Source organism: Netta rufina (genome assembly GCF_964035555.1).
Source record: "Netta rufina genome assembly, chromosome: 10".
Lineage (NCBI taxonomy): Eukaryota > Metazoa > Chordata > Aves > Anseriformes > Anatidae > Netta > Netta rufina.
In genome coordinates, this window is record NC_140133.1 from 10,875,170 (window position 1) to 10,889,050 (window position 13,881).

Sequence of the window (13,881 nt, forward strand, 5' to 3'; positions counted from 1 at the left end):
AGAACTCTTTTCTCATACTTGAAAGTACACAAATAAGGGGGAGTTGGCTGGAGACTATGAAGTTCAAGCAAGTAATATGTTGAACTGGCATAGTGAGTGTGGTGTGAGTCATGGCTTACCTCCTAGGTCTAGAGGCAAGGAAAAGCTACATTCTAAATGATAGAAAACCTATCTTACTCTCCAGGCAATTTGGGAATAAAAATAATATCTTAAACAAAAAAGTGGGAGAGGCCCCTGCAAACAGTCCAGCTGTTAACTATGTCCTAGACTTTGAATGCTGCTGTTCAGTAAGGCAGAGCATTTAAATGAGGTGAAACTTTACTTAAGATGCTGCTGGAGATAACCATTTTAAGATGTTTCTGCTTTCATTTTATCTGTCTGGTTTGGGTAGTGAAGAGTGACATGGCTATGTTTAGAGCTGCATTTTCTATTGCAGGAAATTCCTGCCAGCCCTTTCAGAGTTAAAGTGGACCCTTCACATGACGCCAGCAAAGTGAAAGCTGAAGGACCCGGGCTGAGCAAAACTGGTGAGACCTAGGTTGAGATGGCATGGCTGGTGCTAGACCATGAGCAGCTGCTGCAGGGTGGCTGCTGCCTTGATGGATACTGCTGGGATTCAGCAATGCAGTGCTAGATAAAGCTGCTTGGGGTGGCAGACAATTGGAAATGGCTCTGCTCCCTTGGCTTTTTGCTTGAGCAGCATTTATAGGTACTGAATGCTTCTTGAGAAGAGTTTCTGCGTGCGAGCTCTGTGTAAATTAGAATTAACATTTTTCTTCAGGCGTGGAAAATGGCAAGCCAACACACTTCACCGTGTTCACCAAGGGAGCTGGAAAAGCGCCGCTGGATGTGCAGTTCAGCAGCCCTGTGCCAGGAGAGGCAGTGACAGATCTGGATATCATTGACAACTATGACTATTCCCACACCGTTCGGTACACTCCAATACAGCAGGTAGGTCTGACTCCTATAGGAATACAAAAGAGAATGTCTCATGTTGCTGTAATGCCATGACTGCCTTCCCTGGTGCCTGTACACAGGGGAATTTGTGGTTAAAGCCTGCCAAGATGTCCTGTTCCCTTAAGGCAAAGCCTTCATGACACAGGGAATTAGAAGCTAGTGGTACAGATTTCTGGTTTAGTTATGGGTAACATTTCACTGTTTTCTTTCCTGGGACCAAGTGAGTTATTGAAGCAGCAGCACAGAGCTCATGTTGTCATTCCACACTGGTGATATCTATGTGCTGCCTTATCTGTTGAAAAGGAAAGGTGGCAATCCATCCCGGGGTCTGAAACGGAGCCAGCTGCTGCACAGCTGGCCTGGCTGCCGCCACCGTCTGCAATGCTTTAATGCTGAGGCTGCAGTGTGCCGGCTTTCAGCGAGCCGCTGCTCTGCTGCAAACCAGAACAAGGTGAAAAAGCACAGCATTTGGGCGACAGTACTGCCCCTCACAAGTAGAAAAGTGAAGGAATTGGTGCTGAACAGGGAATCTGGACTGCAGATCAAACACGTCAAAGTATTTGCCAGCATTTGAGGTTTGCCCTTGGGTTGAAAATAACTTCAGTCTAACATTTTGGTTCAGACAGATGCTTCCTAGCAACACCATTAAAGAGCTGAAAGTGGAAGCTGCTAATAACTAGAAGTATTTTTGCTTATGCTGTGCTTGTGTGTTTGTAAAGTGGTGTTAAACTCCAGAATGCCTAACTCATGAAGACACAGGCACTGTAGTGCTGAGATGAAAGTGTTTTGCTATCCTGAGTAAACAAGTGAGTTATTTAAGTCATCTGTAGTGACTTCCTTGAATGTAGACATATAAAAATGGGCTGATATGGGGGACTGAAGCTTTATTTATCTGATAATACCAGATTAGCATTCTTGGGCTCATTGTAGAGCTAGCGTTTGTTTTTGGATAAAGTAGCTGCATGATCTCAGGATGTGGCTGGTGTGTCTATTTGGAGAAGCTTTTGCTTGTTCAGTCAGGGTTGGTATGCAGGAGGGAGCAAAGTAACCCGAACCCTGCGGGTGTGTATTGTGAGCAGTGACCATGCTTCATGCAAAGGGCAGAGGTGAGACAAGCCAGATACTGAAACCAGGTGTCCTCTGCGTAGGTTGTCCTCAGGGTTACTGCACCCCGGTGTCACAATTAGAAACCCTCTGGCTTATTGCCTCTGCGTGAGGGATAGTTTCATTAGTGAATGAGTTTGGATTTTATTAAGCCATGGGCAGACCTGGTAGCCTTTCACATCTTTCCTTGGTGTTTAAAAACAGTTTCAACTGCTAGACTGTGGCATTCAGATTTTACAGGGGTAGCTCTGCAGTGCAGTGGGGAGCATCTCAACTGGTGATGTTTCAACAGTGGTGCAGTACAAGTCCCCTGGCTGCAGAGCGTGTGTGTACGTGGCTGTGTGGTGGAAATATGCATCTGAGGGAGCATGTTGGGTTGTGGAAAAGCTGTGGACTGACAAGAGATGCTCGCAGGTAGCAGTGGTAGGAAAACAGTGGTTAGAAAGAGGTGGAATTAGACTGTACAGTAATTAGTAGCCTTGCTTTTCCTCCAGCCTGTGAGTGCGTAGATCATTCCTGAACCCTGCCTTTTTAGGGCTCACCAGCAGAAGCTTACCTAAGAGCAGAGCGGTGAGACTCTGTACTCCTTAAAGAGCAGTGGGAGGACTGTCTAGGTAGTTAAATTCCTGAGGGACCACGTCAGCAGCAGAGGATCCTTGGTTTAATGCTGTTTACTCAGCCTTATCTCTCTCACTTGTGGTGTTGCTACAGCTACCCGTGAGTGTGTTTTCTAAAAACAACCAAGAATAATCATGGAAGCTATTCACTAGCTTGTGTGAAACATCCATGATTATTTCACTTGGGAGCTGAACCAGCCAAGAACGAAAAGTAAGCAAACAGTGAATATAGCTAAAATATGGACTGCAGTAGAAGAGAATAAAAGGAGCACACATCTTGGGCTGGAACTTGCCATGGCTGTGTGGTATTTCAGCCAAAATACACAAGAGCATTAATCTTTCTGACTTGTACAGCTTAAAGCCCTGGTATTTGAAATGCTGTAATAATACGGCCTCTTTGCAGGCTGGGCTCTGGCCTGGCCTTGGGGCGGGATACCTGGTCTTGAGGGCTGGGAGGGTGGGAGCCAGCCTGTGCTGCCTCTGTGCCAGGAGAAAAAAAAACAGATTAGGTGAAATGATTATGTACTGCTTGAATATTAGTGATCTGTATGAAGTGAGGCGTTAAGCTAACTCATAAATTCTCCAACTAGGGTCCAATGAAGGTCTTGGTAACTTACGGTGGTGATCCTATCCCTAAAAGCCCTTTCACTGTGGGAGTTGCTGCTCCGCTTGATCTAAACAAAATTAAAGTCAATGGACTCGAAAACAGTAAGTACGTGTGGGCTTGGAAGCCCCATAGCCTGCCTCTGAAGGGTCTCCTAGGGCTGTGCAACAGCCAACATGTTCTGCTAGAACATAAGTGGGCAAAACGAGCTTTTCTTTAACTTGCTGTAATCGAGGGATAAACCAGCTTCATGCAATTTCATAGCATTGCTGCGCTGGCTTAGCTGGTCCTTTAGAGGACTGAATTTCAATTCTCCTCTTTTTTTTTTTTTTTTTTGTTTGTTTTGGTTTTTTTTGGAAAAAAAATATGTAGAAAAAAAAATACGTAGTAAGGTTTGTGTTGGGATTTAGTCCCTTGTGGTGAACAGGACTGGGCTGTTCACCAAACCAGGAACCTGCTGATGAAATTGGTTTTCCTGGGGCTAGATCATTGTTCAAATATATGTAACTGCTACAGTGTGGAGTTTGATTCATACGGTCTCATTTTCTGAAAGCAGAACAACTTAGGGCTGTGAAATGTCGTGTTCCTGAAATGAGCCTCTATTACACTGTTAGGCCATGTTTTACAGCCTTGTTTAACACTGTAGCTTTGTAACTTCCAATTAGCCAGGGCACTTTGTTATTTTTCGTTTGATTCTTTTTTTTTTTTTTTAATGTAGAAGGGCGTAGGCTGAGTAAGGTTCTGCCAGTGCTTGCTCCCTCAATGATATGTGCATTAGGGATTTCTTGGAGTATTGTCAAACATTAAGTACTCAATGTAGTAATGCGGATTTTGTCCTTTTTTCAGGAGTGGAAGTAGGGAAGGATCAGGAATTTGTAATTGACACCAAAGGAGCTGGTGGACAAGGTAAACTGGATGTTAATATTGCCAGTCCTTCAAGGAAAGCTGTGCCTTGTCTGGTGGAGCCAGTTCCGGGTAAGGAGTGCAGTACGGCGAAATACATCCCAAGAGAAGAAGGGCTGTACATGGTTGATGTGAGTTATGATGGCAATCCGATCCCAGGGAGCCCCTATACTGTGGAGGCTACTCTTCCTCCAGATCCCTCCAAGGTAAGGGAATGGTTAATGGCTGTAACAGCAGATAATAACCGAAAACTGAATTGTGCGCTATGGTACGAAACTTTTGGCTGAACTAGTCCCTGGAACATCCTTTCTCAGAGCGTTGTTTCGCTTGCAGACTCTGTGACTCATGGAAGTCATCCTTAAAACACTATTTGGAAACATTTTGAACTAATTAAGAATACCGCAGGCATCTTGCATAGTGTGGCACATGCAAGAATCGCTCCTAATTTAATAGAGGTTGGCTTCATGACTGTATCAAATGTATTAATTGAGATGTTTCTTTCTAAGGAAATAAATTTCAAGGAAAACTTGTCTACAGCTATCCAGTGTTCAGCATGTCTACCTCTTATATTCAGTGGCTGGACAAAAACAACTGTGGCAAGAGCACGGATATCCTTGTCTAGAAGCTTGTTTGGAGTAATGAGATACCAACTGTACAGTAAAGCTGGGAGGAGTGACAGACTTTGCTTTCTGTCTATTTTTAAGAGCTTGTTAGTCAAGTCTCACATACAAACAACTGTCTAGGTGGTCTGCAATAGCATGTGAAGTTAAGCTCAACTGCATATTCTCTTCTAGGTAAAAGCTCATGGCCCAGGTCTTCGAGGAGGCCTTGTTGGAAAACCAGCCCAATTCACGATAGATACCAAAGGGGCAGGAACTGGCGGTTTGGGTTTGACGGTAGAAGGCCCATGTGAAGCTAAGATCGAATGCTCAGACAACGGTGATGGAACCTGCTCTGTCTCCTATCTGCCCACGAAACCTGGAGAGTATTTTGTAAACATCCTCTTCGAAGAGGTCCACATTCCTGGTTCACCATTTAAAGCAGACATAGAAATGCCATTTGATGTCTCTAAAGTTGTTGCCACAGGCCCAGGTCTCGAACGTGGCAAAGTAGGTGAGGCAGGGCTGCTGAATGTCGACTGTACGGAAGCGGGTCCTGGTGACCTGCGAGTGGACATGGTGTCGGATACTGGCTCAAAAGCTGAAGTCCAGATTGATGACAACAAAGACGGGACCTACGCTGTGACATACGTGCCACTCTCGGCTGGCATGTACACAATCAAGATGAAATACGGAGGAGAGCAAGTGCCTAAATTCCCTGCCAGAGTCAAAGTGGAGCCAGCAGTGGACACAAGCCGAGTTAAAGTGTTTGGGCCAGGAGTGGAAGGGAAAGGTGAGAATTACCCAGCTCTTGTCAGAGTTTGTAGGACTGAAGATCCTTTACCCTACACAGTCTGTTCCAAGCAATTCAAGTTGTAATGGCTTTGTGTGTTTCCATGGTGACTTTCGAAGGGGTTGTTTTGTTATGTTCCCAGATGAGTTGTTTATCATGCTGGTTCACAAAATGTTTCGTCGTCTGAAATGCATGTGGTTCTTGAAGTGACTCTTCAAAATGTTGTTCTGCAGATGTATTCCGGGAAGCTACAACTGAGTTCACTGTGGATGCTCGACCTCTAACAAAAGCTGGTGGTGACCACATCAGGACACAGATCACAAGCCCATCTGGCTCCCCCGCAGACTGTCAGATCCAAGACAATGCTGATGGAACTTATGCAGTAGAGTACACGCCGTTTGAAAAGGGTAAAGTCTGTTGTTTTGTTTTGTTGTTTTTTGTCTTTTTTTTTTCCACTTGAGAGGAGAAAACCAACTGCAAACATCTCTTCTGACACTTTCATTTGGCAAACTGTTGAGGTCTGCCAGTAACTTTGCATTCTGGTGGTTGTTTGTGTTTGTTTTTTTTTTTTTTTGCCAGTAGAGAAGCTAATTCTACAGGAAGTATCTATTTTAACTTGAAAAGTGACTTACAGGAACTTAGCTTCAGAAGAACAGTGCATCTTGGTTACGAAATACTAGTGAAATTTTGTGAAATGCGGGAGGATGGTCTTATTCATCTGCTGACATCTAAGTCCATAGAAGTAGAAGTGAAGTGATTAAAATATTTAGGGAATTTACTGTGTGTTTTCCTCCTTTTACAGGTCCCCACACAGTCAGCGTAACATACGATGGTGTGCCTGTGCCAAACAGTCCCTTCAGAGTGAATGTGACAGAGGGCTGCCACCCGTCACGTGTAAAGGCACAAGGACCCGGACTCAAAGAAGCTTTCACAAATCAACCAAATGCCTTTTCGGTTGTCACCAGGTACCTAAGCCTACTTGATCTTTCAAGAATATCTGAGGGAGAGAGGGAGGAGTGTAATGGGCTGTGCAATGCAAGATGCTAAATCCAGTACAAATATTTATAAAAGGGCCAAACTATGTACTCTTGATTAATGTGTACGCTATCTCATAGGTTACTGAGCACTTTGCTCTCCAGAGATTATGAGCTGATAATGGTTGAGGAGTGCTCCTACAAACAGGCAATTCTAACAATCTGTATTTCTCTTTTGCAGAGGGGCAGGAATTGGCGGCCTAGGAATAACTGTTGAGGGACCTTCAGAATCTAAAATTAGCTGTAAAGATAACAAGGATGGGAGCTGCAGCGCTGAGTACGTTCCTTATGTTCCAGGAGACTACGATGTCAACATCACATATGGGGGAGAGCATATTCCTGGTAAGAGCTCTTGCTCAGTGGCTTTCTGAGGAGGGAAGGTGTTGAGCTAAGGACTTGATGCCTTTGTTGCATCTCCCTCTTGCTGGGGATGTTGAGGTGTTAATGTTCTGCTTTTCCTGGGAGTACAGGAAGAAATTGTAGCACCTGGCTGAGGGGAGCAAAAGAGCATGTCTAGATGGGTGGGATAAGGACAGGGGTGCTAGCCTTGACAAACAGCACATACAGCCCATGCTGGTTCTGTTGTGTCAGGGAGGACATGATTTAAGTGCAACGTAACTTGTTAGGTTAAGGAAATAGAGCCCTTTGATTACTGCAGACTGTTCTGCAGTAATATGGTCTAATGGGGGTTATATGAAGCCTATATTGTCATGAGGATTGCTAATGTAGTAAGTGTATTGTCATGACGCTTGTATTAAATGTTCTAAGTTTTGGTCACTGCAGGGAAGAGAAGTGACCGTTTCTGAAAGCAAGCATTAATCTGTGTGTGTGTTTGCACTGATATCAAGCTGAAGTGAAGTAGGTTTAAGCAATGTTCCAGATGCATCTGGAAGCCAGCAGTTTACAATTAAAAGAAGGATGTTTTGCTTGAAGCCAGTGATTAATGCTCCTAAACACCAGGCGTGTTTTGCTGCATTGTGTGCTTAGTGCTGTCATACAGCATATTTCTAATATTCTTTCCCAGGCATTCAGATGGAGCTGTTTTTTGTTTTTTTTTCCTGTTGGCCCCATTCTATTTATCAACATACTAAAACTGTTAAAAAATGAAAGAAACAAATGCCTGTGTGAAGCTTTGTTTGTGCTTCTGGTTGGTTTCGTGCATTTCTTCTCAGGTGTTCAGAGCAGATAAATCACAACTGAATTGTTACACTGTGATCAGAGCAGAAGCAGATGGTCTGAGGACTAAAACTTGGGTTATAGCTGACAATTTGGGTTCAGCAGTCTGCAGCACTCAGCTTGGCTACTTCCAGGTGCAGTCTGCCAATCCTTCATGTACTCCCTTTAAAAAATGTTAATTCTACATTTAAAGCTATATGCTGCAACCTGCCATTTGATCAGTTGCCTGTGCCTTGCGACTTTTATTCTATATTGACTTAGTGCATAGCGTAGGTTGAGCTGGTGCTGTCTTTGATAGTAACTTGTCTTGTTTGCGTAGCACAGAAGTGCCTGAAGTATTAAAATGGTTCAGTCCACAAAGCCAGAGCCAGCCACTTGCAGGTGTTTGGGCATTTTACTGCAACTGTTAAAGCTGTGTTGTTTTAACACTATCCGTCTTAACTTCCAGGCAGTCCTTTCAAGGTCCCTGTGAAGGATGTTGTGGATCCCAGCAAGGTGAAGATTGCAGGGCCAGGTCTGGGAACAGCTGTTCGAGCCAAAATCCCACAGTCCTTTACTGTAGACACCAGCAAGGCAGGAGTAGCGCCCCTGGAGGTGGTGGTGGCAGGACCCAGAGGTAAGAAGCGAAGAACTCAACCTGGCTGTGCCCATCTCTGCGCTCGGGTGGGTGTCATGCTCCTGGCCCTGCTTGCAAGGGTGGTGATGCCCCTTGTAGGAACATTTCCCTTGGTTCCCGTTCCTCTGGTCCATGCATCTGGAGAGCTGACCCACGTGTACTGCTGTAAGAGGAGGAGAGCTGTGTGCTGTGCAGGGCTGCTTTGAGCAGTGTCTTTAAATCGCTTTATCCTAATCTTCACAGGTAACAGAAGTGAGATGAGTAAGCATCATCGATGAACAAACGTGGCTTAGGTTTAGGCATAAACAAGTAAATCCAATGTCTCACAGCAGCCTTCTGTCTGAACCCGGGCTGGCTGGCATAGCACAACATCTCACCTAGAACAAGCAGCCCCTCGGTCAGCGCAGCCACTGCTCGCTGAGCACAGAGCAGAGCTCAGTTAGCGAGGGCACTGCTCAGACCAGTGCAGGACCATCGCTACAGCCTTGCCCCTCTGTGGAGCAACATCACCAAAATGATCCCCAGAGCCCAGCAGTGCAATAACTGTCCATCCATGAGGCACAGCTGGGGGGCAACTTTAAGCCCTACTAGAATAGTAGCAAGGGGTAGTGTACAGGTTGCCCCTATCAAACTCTTCAGATGCCTCCAAGTTGCACCTTGCTAGGAGGTGAGAGCCGGTTCACCACTCGAGTATCGGGTCGTCCTGGTGCAAGTGACTTTCAGGTAACAGTTCTTTAATTTTAGCGGATGAGACGGATTCCCAGGGATCGAGCTCTCCTTTGAAAGTGATTTCGGATTGTAAAGGTGATCCAAAGGGTGACACTGCAACAGGTTTGAACTCTTACTAACTACTGGCAACTTTGACTCTCAGAAATCCAACTGGCAACAGCAAGAATCATCTGGAGGAGGGAGTGGGAACAAACTGTGCTGCTTTTTAGGCTTTGCATGACAACTATACATTTCTTTTGCACTCACTATACTGCTAATCTTTCCTGTGTTTCAAGCCAAGTTGTAATTGTAGACTGCTTTGTGTGTTGATCTGGACTGATACGTCACATAATCTGCTGTAGGTTTTGCTTAATGCAAATTGAAATAATTGATCCTTCTTTCTTATGACTTTGGCAGCTTGCAGGATTCTCCTGTCTAGGCAGTGAGCCTGCCTTTCCTAATACTTGATTGTGAAAGACTCAAATTGGTGAATGCTATGCACTAACAGGCTTTAGGGCTCAACTCTGTGCAGTGAATCCCAGTAGCAGTATGTAATCTTGTAAATGGCAGTTCAGGCAATTATAACCATTACTCATTTTCTTCGTGGGAAGATCTTCAGAGTATTTTGAGCAATTGCTCTTGACCAGGACTGTACAAAAAGGCAGATTTTCCTCCAGTATTTTCATGCTAGCTTTTGTTTACAGTGAGAAGAAGGGTACCCAGAGAGCAGTTGATGGCAAATCTATCTTAAGTTAATGGCTCTTGAATACAAAATAAGGGAAACTGATCGCTGATCCATGCCCACTACCTTCATTCAAAACAATAAATAAATAAATAAAGAATGAAATGTAGCTTGTTCCAAATTGTAAATCAGCAGAGCATTGTGTAACATCAAATGGCTGATAAGGAATTGAGTTTTAATATCGCAGCTGAGAATTGTCTGTTGCTTTTTTAGGAATTGTGGAGCCTGTTAATGTGGTAGACAACGGAGATGGCACCCACACAGTGGTGTACACCCCTACCCTGGAGGGACCGTATATGATCTCTGTCAAGTATGCTGATGAAGAGATTCCTCGCAGGTAAGGTGGTGAGGATAAACTTAGATAACCTGAAGAGTTCATGACCTGATTGTGCTCTCCCAGCACATGAATACTATTTAAGGACTAGCTGTGGTCCTTTCTACTAAGCCAGTGCAGCTACATGCACGGCTTCTGGGTTTAGCAGTGATTTGAGACTGCTGCATCTACAGCAGGGATGCCAGAGGGGAGGTGTATCTGCACCTCAGCACCGGCTCCATCTCAGCTCGTCTGCCTGTGGTCTTTCTGAAGATGTTCATCCCAGTGACAAAGCTCTGCTTTAAGCTTTCCTTTCTACTCCAGACAGTTACTGGGAGAGCTGTACCTACTCCTCAGGGCAGTAACCAGAACACCATTCCATGGGTTCAGGCACTGCAGAGGCTCTGGGATGTGCATGTGTCTCAGTAGCTCAAATGCTCTGCAGCATGTCAGATCTCCTCTTGAGTTAGCAGTGTGCTGTATCAGCTTTTGAGGGAAGGGAAAACTGTCCCAGTGATCGGCTGGGCATTGGCTAAAAGCTCAAATGAAGCTGGTAGTGTCGTCAAATGCCCCTTGTGCTGTCCACCTGTGTAGTGTGTTCTGCAACAACGATCAACCATGACTTAGGAGGAGGGGGTGGTAATGTGTGGTTGTTTTTTTTTCCTTAAAGTCCCTTCAAGGTGAAGGTGCTTCCTACGTATGATGCCAGCAAAGTGACAGCAAGTGGACCAGGTCTCAGTTCCTATGGCATACCAGCCAGCCTGCCTGTGGAGTTTGCTGTGGATGCTAAAGATGCCGGGCAGGGACTTCTCACTGTACAGATAACTGTGAGTAATTGCAAGACCATGCAGGGGTTGCAACAAATTGTTTCTAGGTGGGATTGAGTGGCTCCTGTATGAATTTGTGCACAGCCTTCAGAGTTCTGAAGACTGGACTGCTGGCTGGGCCTTAAGCTCTGTATTTGTGAAGCTCTTGAAATTGCTTCTCTGAGACTTCTGTCTTAGTCATCACCCATGCTATGTTTGGCTCATAATTAACCTTACACTCTGCAAATGCCCCCCCAAAAGAGATAAATACAGGTTCTTTACAAGATTACGGAAATGATGGAATTTGAAATGGAGACAGCCTGCTATCAGTGTAGTTCAGCAAGGCCGCAATGTAACATCCACACTGAGCATTATGTGATGATAACGAGTTTCCCTCAAGGTTGCTTGAAGTTGTAAGCCATTTAAAGAGATATTACAGGAATGTTTTTTGTTTGACTTGGTTATTGCATTCCCTGAAGTTTCAGATGCTTGGACTCCATGGCCTCAGCAAAAATGTCTGTGTTTAGTGGGCCATAAAGCACATTTCTCAGCCCTGGCATGCCTAGGTCATGGCATGGCCGGTTGTACTTGCTGTTCTGCATTCTTGCTCCCGTGCTGTCCCATCTGCTCAGGTGCTGCAAAACAATTGGCTTTATTCTGGAATGCAAGTGTGCCCTTAAAGAATCTGGGATATTTATCAGAGTTCCCAGCATGGCTATGGCTTTGAAGATTAAGTTCCACAAGCCCTGTGTGGTGAGAATGTGTTTTCTCTAGCTTCTGGTTCTCAGCTCGTGAATGTCAAATATTTCACAGAGATCTCTGAAAGGAGCAAGCTCTTTCACACTGTACCTGGAATCTCAAGTCCGTCACAGCTTCTACTGTAGTCCAGGCAGCTTAAGCCATAAATTATAAATGGCATCAACATGTAGATTTGTGTGTGAGCAGGCCTGGAGGACTTTCTAAAGTGCTTCACGCTTTGCAGCTGTTGAGTTGCACTGAAAGCTGGGACCGGCTCTGTCCGAATCATTTTACACAGTGCTGATCTTGGTTTTAGATAAGGAGGCTTGATGCTGAGGCTCAGGTCTATATTGTTTATGCAGCTCTTTAATTCTTCTATTCAGTATAGAAGTAGTGTTTGAAGGGACTGCACAGACCTGCTTTTAACTGTAGATCTTGCAGTATCTCAAGAGCTGAATGCCTCATACTGGAGTCTGTTGTCAGCCCTCCTCAGTGCTTCCTGACCTCAAACCTTTCAGGGAGCAGCTGGGCAAAGCAACCCGGTGCTTTATCAGGATAGAGATGCCTGCTCTGACTCCTGATCTGTGCCCTGGGGACCTGGGAGGTGTTCTTCATTTCCAGCAGCTATATGACAACAAAGCTTAAAACTTTGTACAGTTAATGCAAAGTTAATTAAAATGGCTTGCTACATCTTAAAGGTTTTGGTATCAAGCAAAGCCCAGCTGCTGATAGCACGGACTGTTTTACAGTGCTCATAATAATCTATTCCTTGTACTTTGATTCTGAGCTTCAGTTCTGAACCTCTTTGATACCATCTAAGTATGGCTGTGAAAGGTTAGCTATCCTGCTGGAGGAAATCATAACTAACTTCATGGCACCTAAATCTTCTGCTTTGCTTTCCTCAGGACCAAGAGGGCAAGCCCAAGAGGGTGGACATTCATGACAACAAGGATGGCACTTACACTGTGACCTATGTCCCCGACAAAACGGGCCGCTATACAATCGGCGTGAAGTACGGTGGCGATGACATCCCGTCCTCTCCATACCGCATCCGGGCATCTCCAGCGGGCGATGCCAGCAAGTGTTTGGCCACAGGTGTGTGCTGGGTCCTGGCTATTGCAGTTGTTCTTACTTGGTGTAAAAGTTGATGTAACAGGCTGCACGTACTCCCTGTGCGCTGTCTAGTGAGTGTTAATTCTGAAAAAGTGCTAATTTGAGGAGGGAAAAGAGCACGAGGGATCTGACTTTGTAGAATACGCTGGAGATTTGTGTAATCTGGCTGCTCCTACAGGAGGGGTTTTCATAAAGGTAGAGAACCCTCTACCCCATGGAGTGAACAGGATTCTCTTGCAGTCCCTAGCAAAATCTTTTAAACCATCTAGGGTGTTGTTACAAACAGCTAGATGCAACTGAAGTTTGATGCTTATTTTGGCCTAGGTAAACCCTGTTGAGAATTGCAGTGAGGTTGATTTAAGAATAACACACCTGCACATGTTCACTGCATTCACGCTCTTTACACTAATAGAATTGCAAGAAGCTTTTCGTTCTGAGCAAGAGCAGAATTCGTGCTGTGGGTGAAAGTAGCTGGCTGTGTACTTTAAGGTTAGCAAATCCTGCTCAGGCTGGGTACAGTAGTGTTTTCTGCTACTTTTCTGTCTGGTTGAAGTTGGCCAGAGTGCAGACGGACTTTTGGAAGAGGGAATGGAGGGAGAAACCTTCAAGATAAAAAGTTACTACAACTCAAAAATCAGTACCTTGGTAGAGGGGAGGAATTCTAAATTTGTTACTGGTGGAGCACATTTATAGCTTCAGCCCTTGCCCATTCTCATACTGAGTGGTCATCATGCAGCTTTGGGCTGGCCACCATGGCAAGCTGCCACCTCCCAGCCAGCAAGAGGCTGTGGGAAGGAGCAGAAAGGGTAGGAACTAGTTACAGCAACATCACTGAACGTTAAGTCCTGTGATTTATAAATAAATACATTGGGCAAGGCCAAACTGAGCAGGGAAACTTAATCTCTGGTTGTAGACCCGTGAGAGTTGTCTGGGCATTGTACCGACCTGAATTGTGCAGTGAGAGTGTACCCAGTGCCAGACCAGCAGCTGGCTGCTTTCAGGCCTGTTTAAACCAGAAATATGTTGCTGGCACAATGGAAAAAACAGAGCGGCAGGTA

The 13,881-nt window shown here is 45.1% G+C and overlaps 1 protein-coding gene across 3 annotated transcripts in view; it reads left to right on the plus strand.

Annotated features, from left to right (window-relative positions):
• The window catches only part of FLNB (filamin B), a gene marked incomplete at its 5' end in the record, with an annotated part of 69,106 nt that overhangs the window by 36,238 nt on the left and 18,987 nt on the right, over positions 1 to 13,881 (plus strand). For all 3 annotated transcript variants that reach the window (XM_084292771.1, XM_084292770.1, XM_084292769.1), the window contains 12 exons: positions 437 to 527; positions 782 to 951; positions 3,269 to 3,386; positions 4,129 to 4,391; positions 4,980 to 5,577; positions 5,811 to 5,984; positions 6,380 to 6,542; positions 6,793 to 6,953; positions 8,236 to 8,403; positions 10,067 to 10,190; positions 10,837 to 10,993; positions 12,616 to 12,805. In XM_084292771.1, coding sequence (XP_084148897.1) covers positions 437 to 527; positions 782 to 951; positions 3,269 to 3,386; positions 4,129 to 4,391; positions 4,980 to 5,577; positions 5,811 to 5,984; positions 6,380 to 6,542; positions 6,793 to 6,953; positions 8,236 to 8,403; positions 10,067 to 10,190; positions 10,837 to 10,993; positions 12,616 to 12,805 — 2,377 coding nt within the window. The remainder of the gene's footprint in view (positions 1 to 436; positions 528 to 781; positions 952 to 3,268; positions 3,387 to 4,128; positions 4,392 to 4,979; positions 5,578 to 5,810; positions 5,985 to 6,379; positions 6,543 to 6,792; positions 6,954 to 8,235; positions 8,404 to 10,066; positions 10,191 to 10,836; positions 10,994 to 12,615; positions 12,806 to 13,881) is intronic.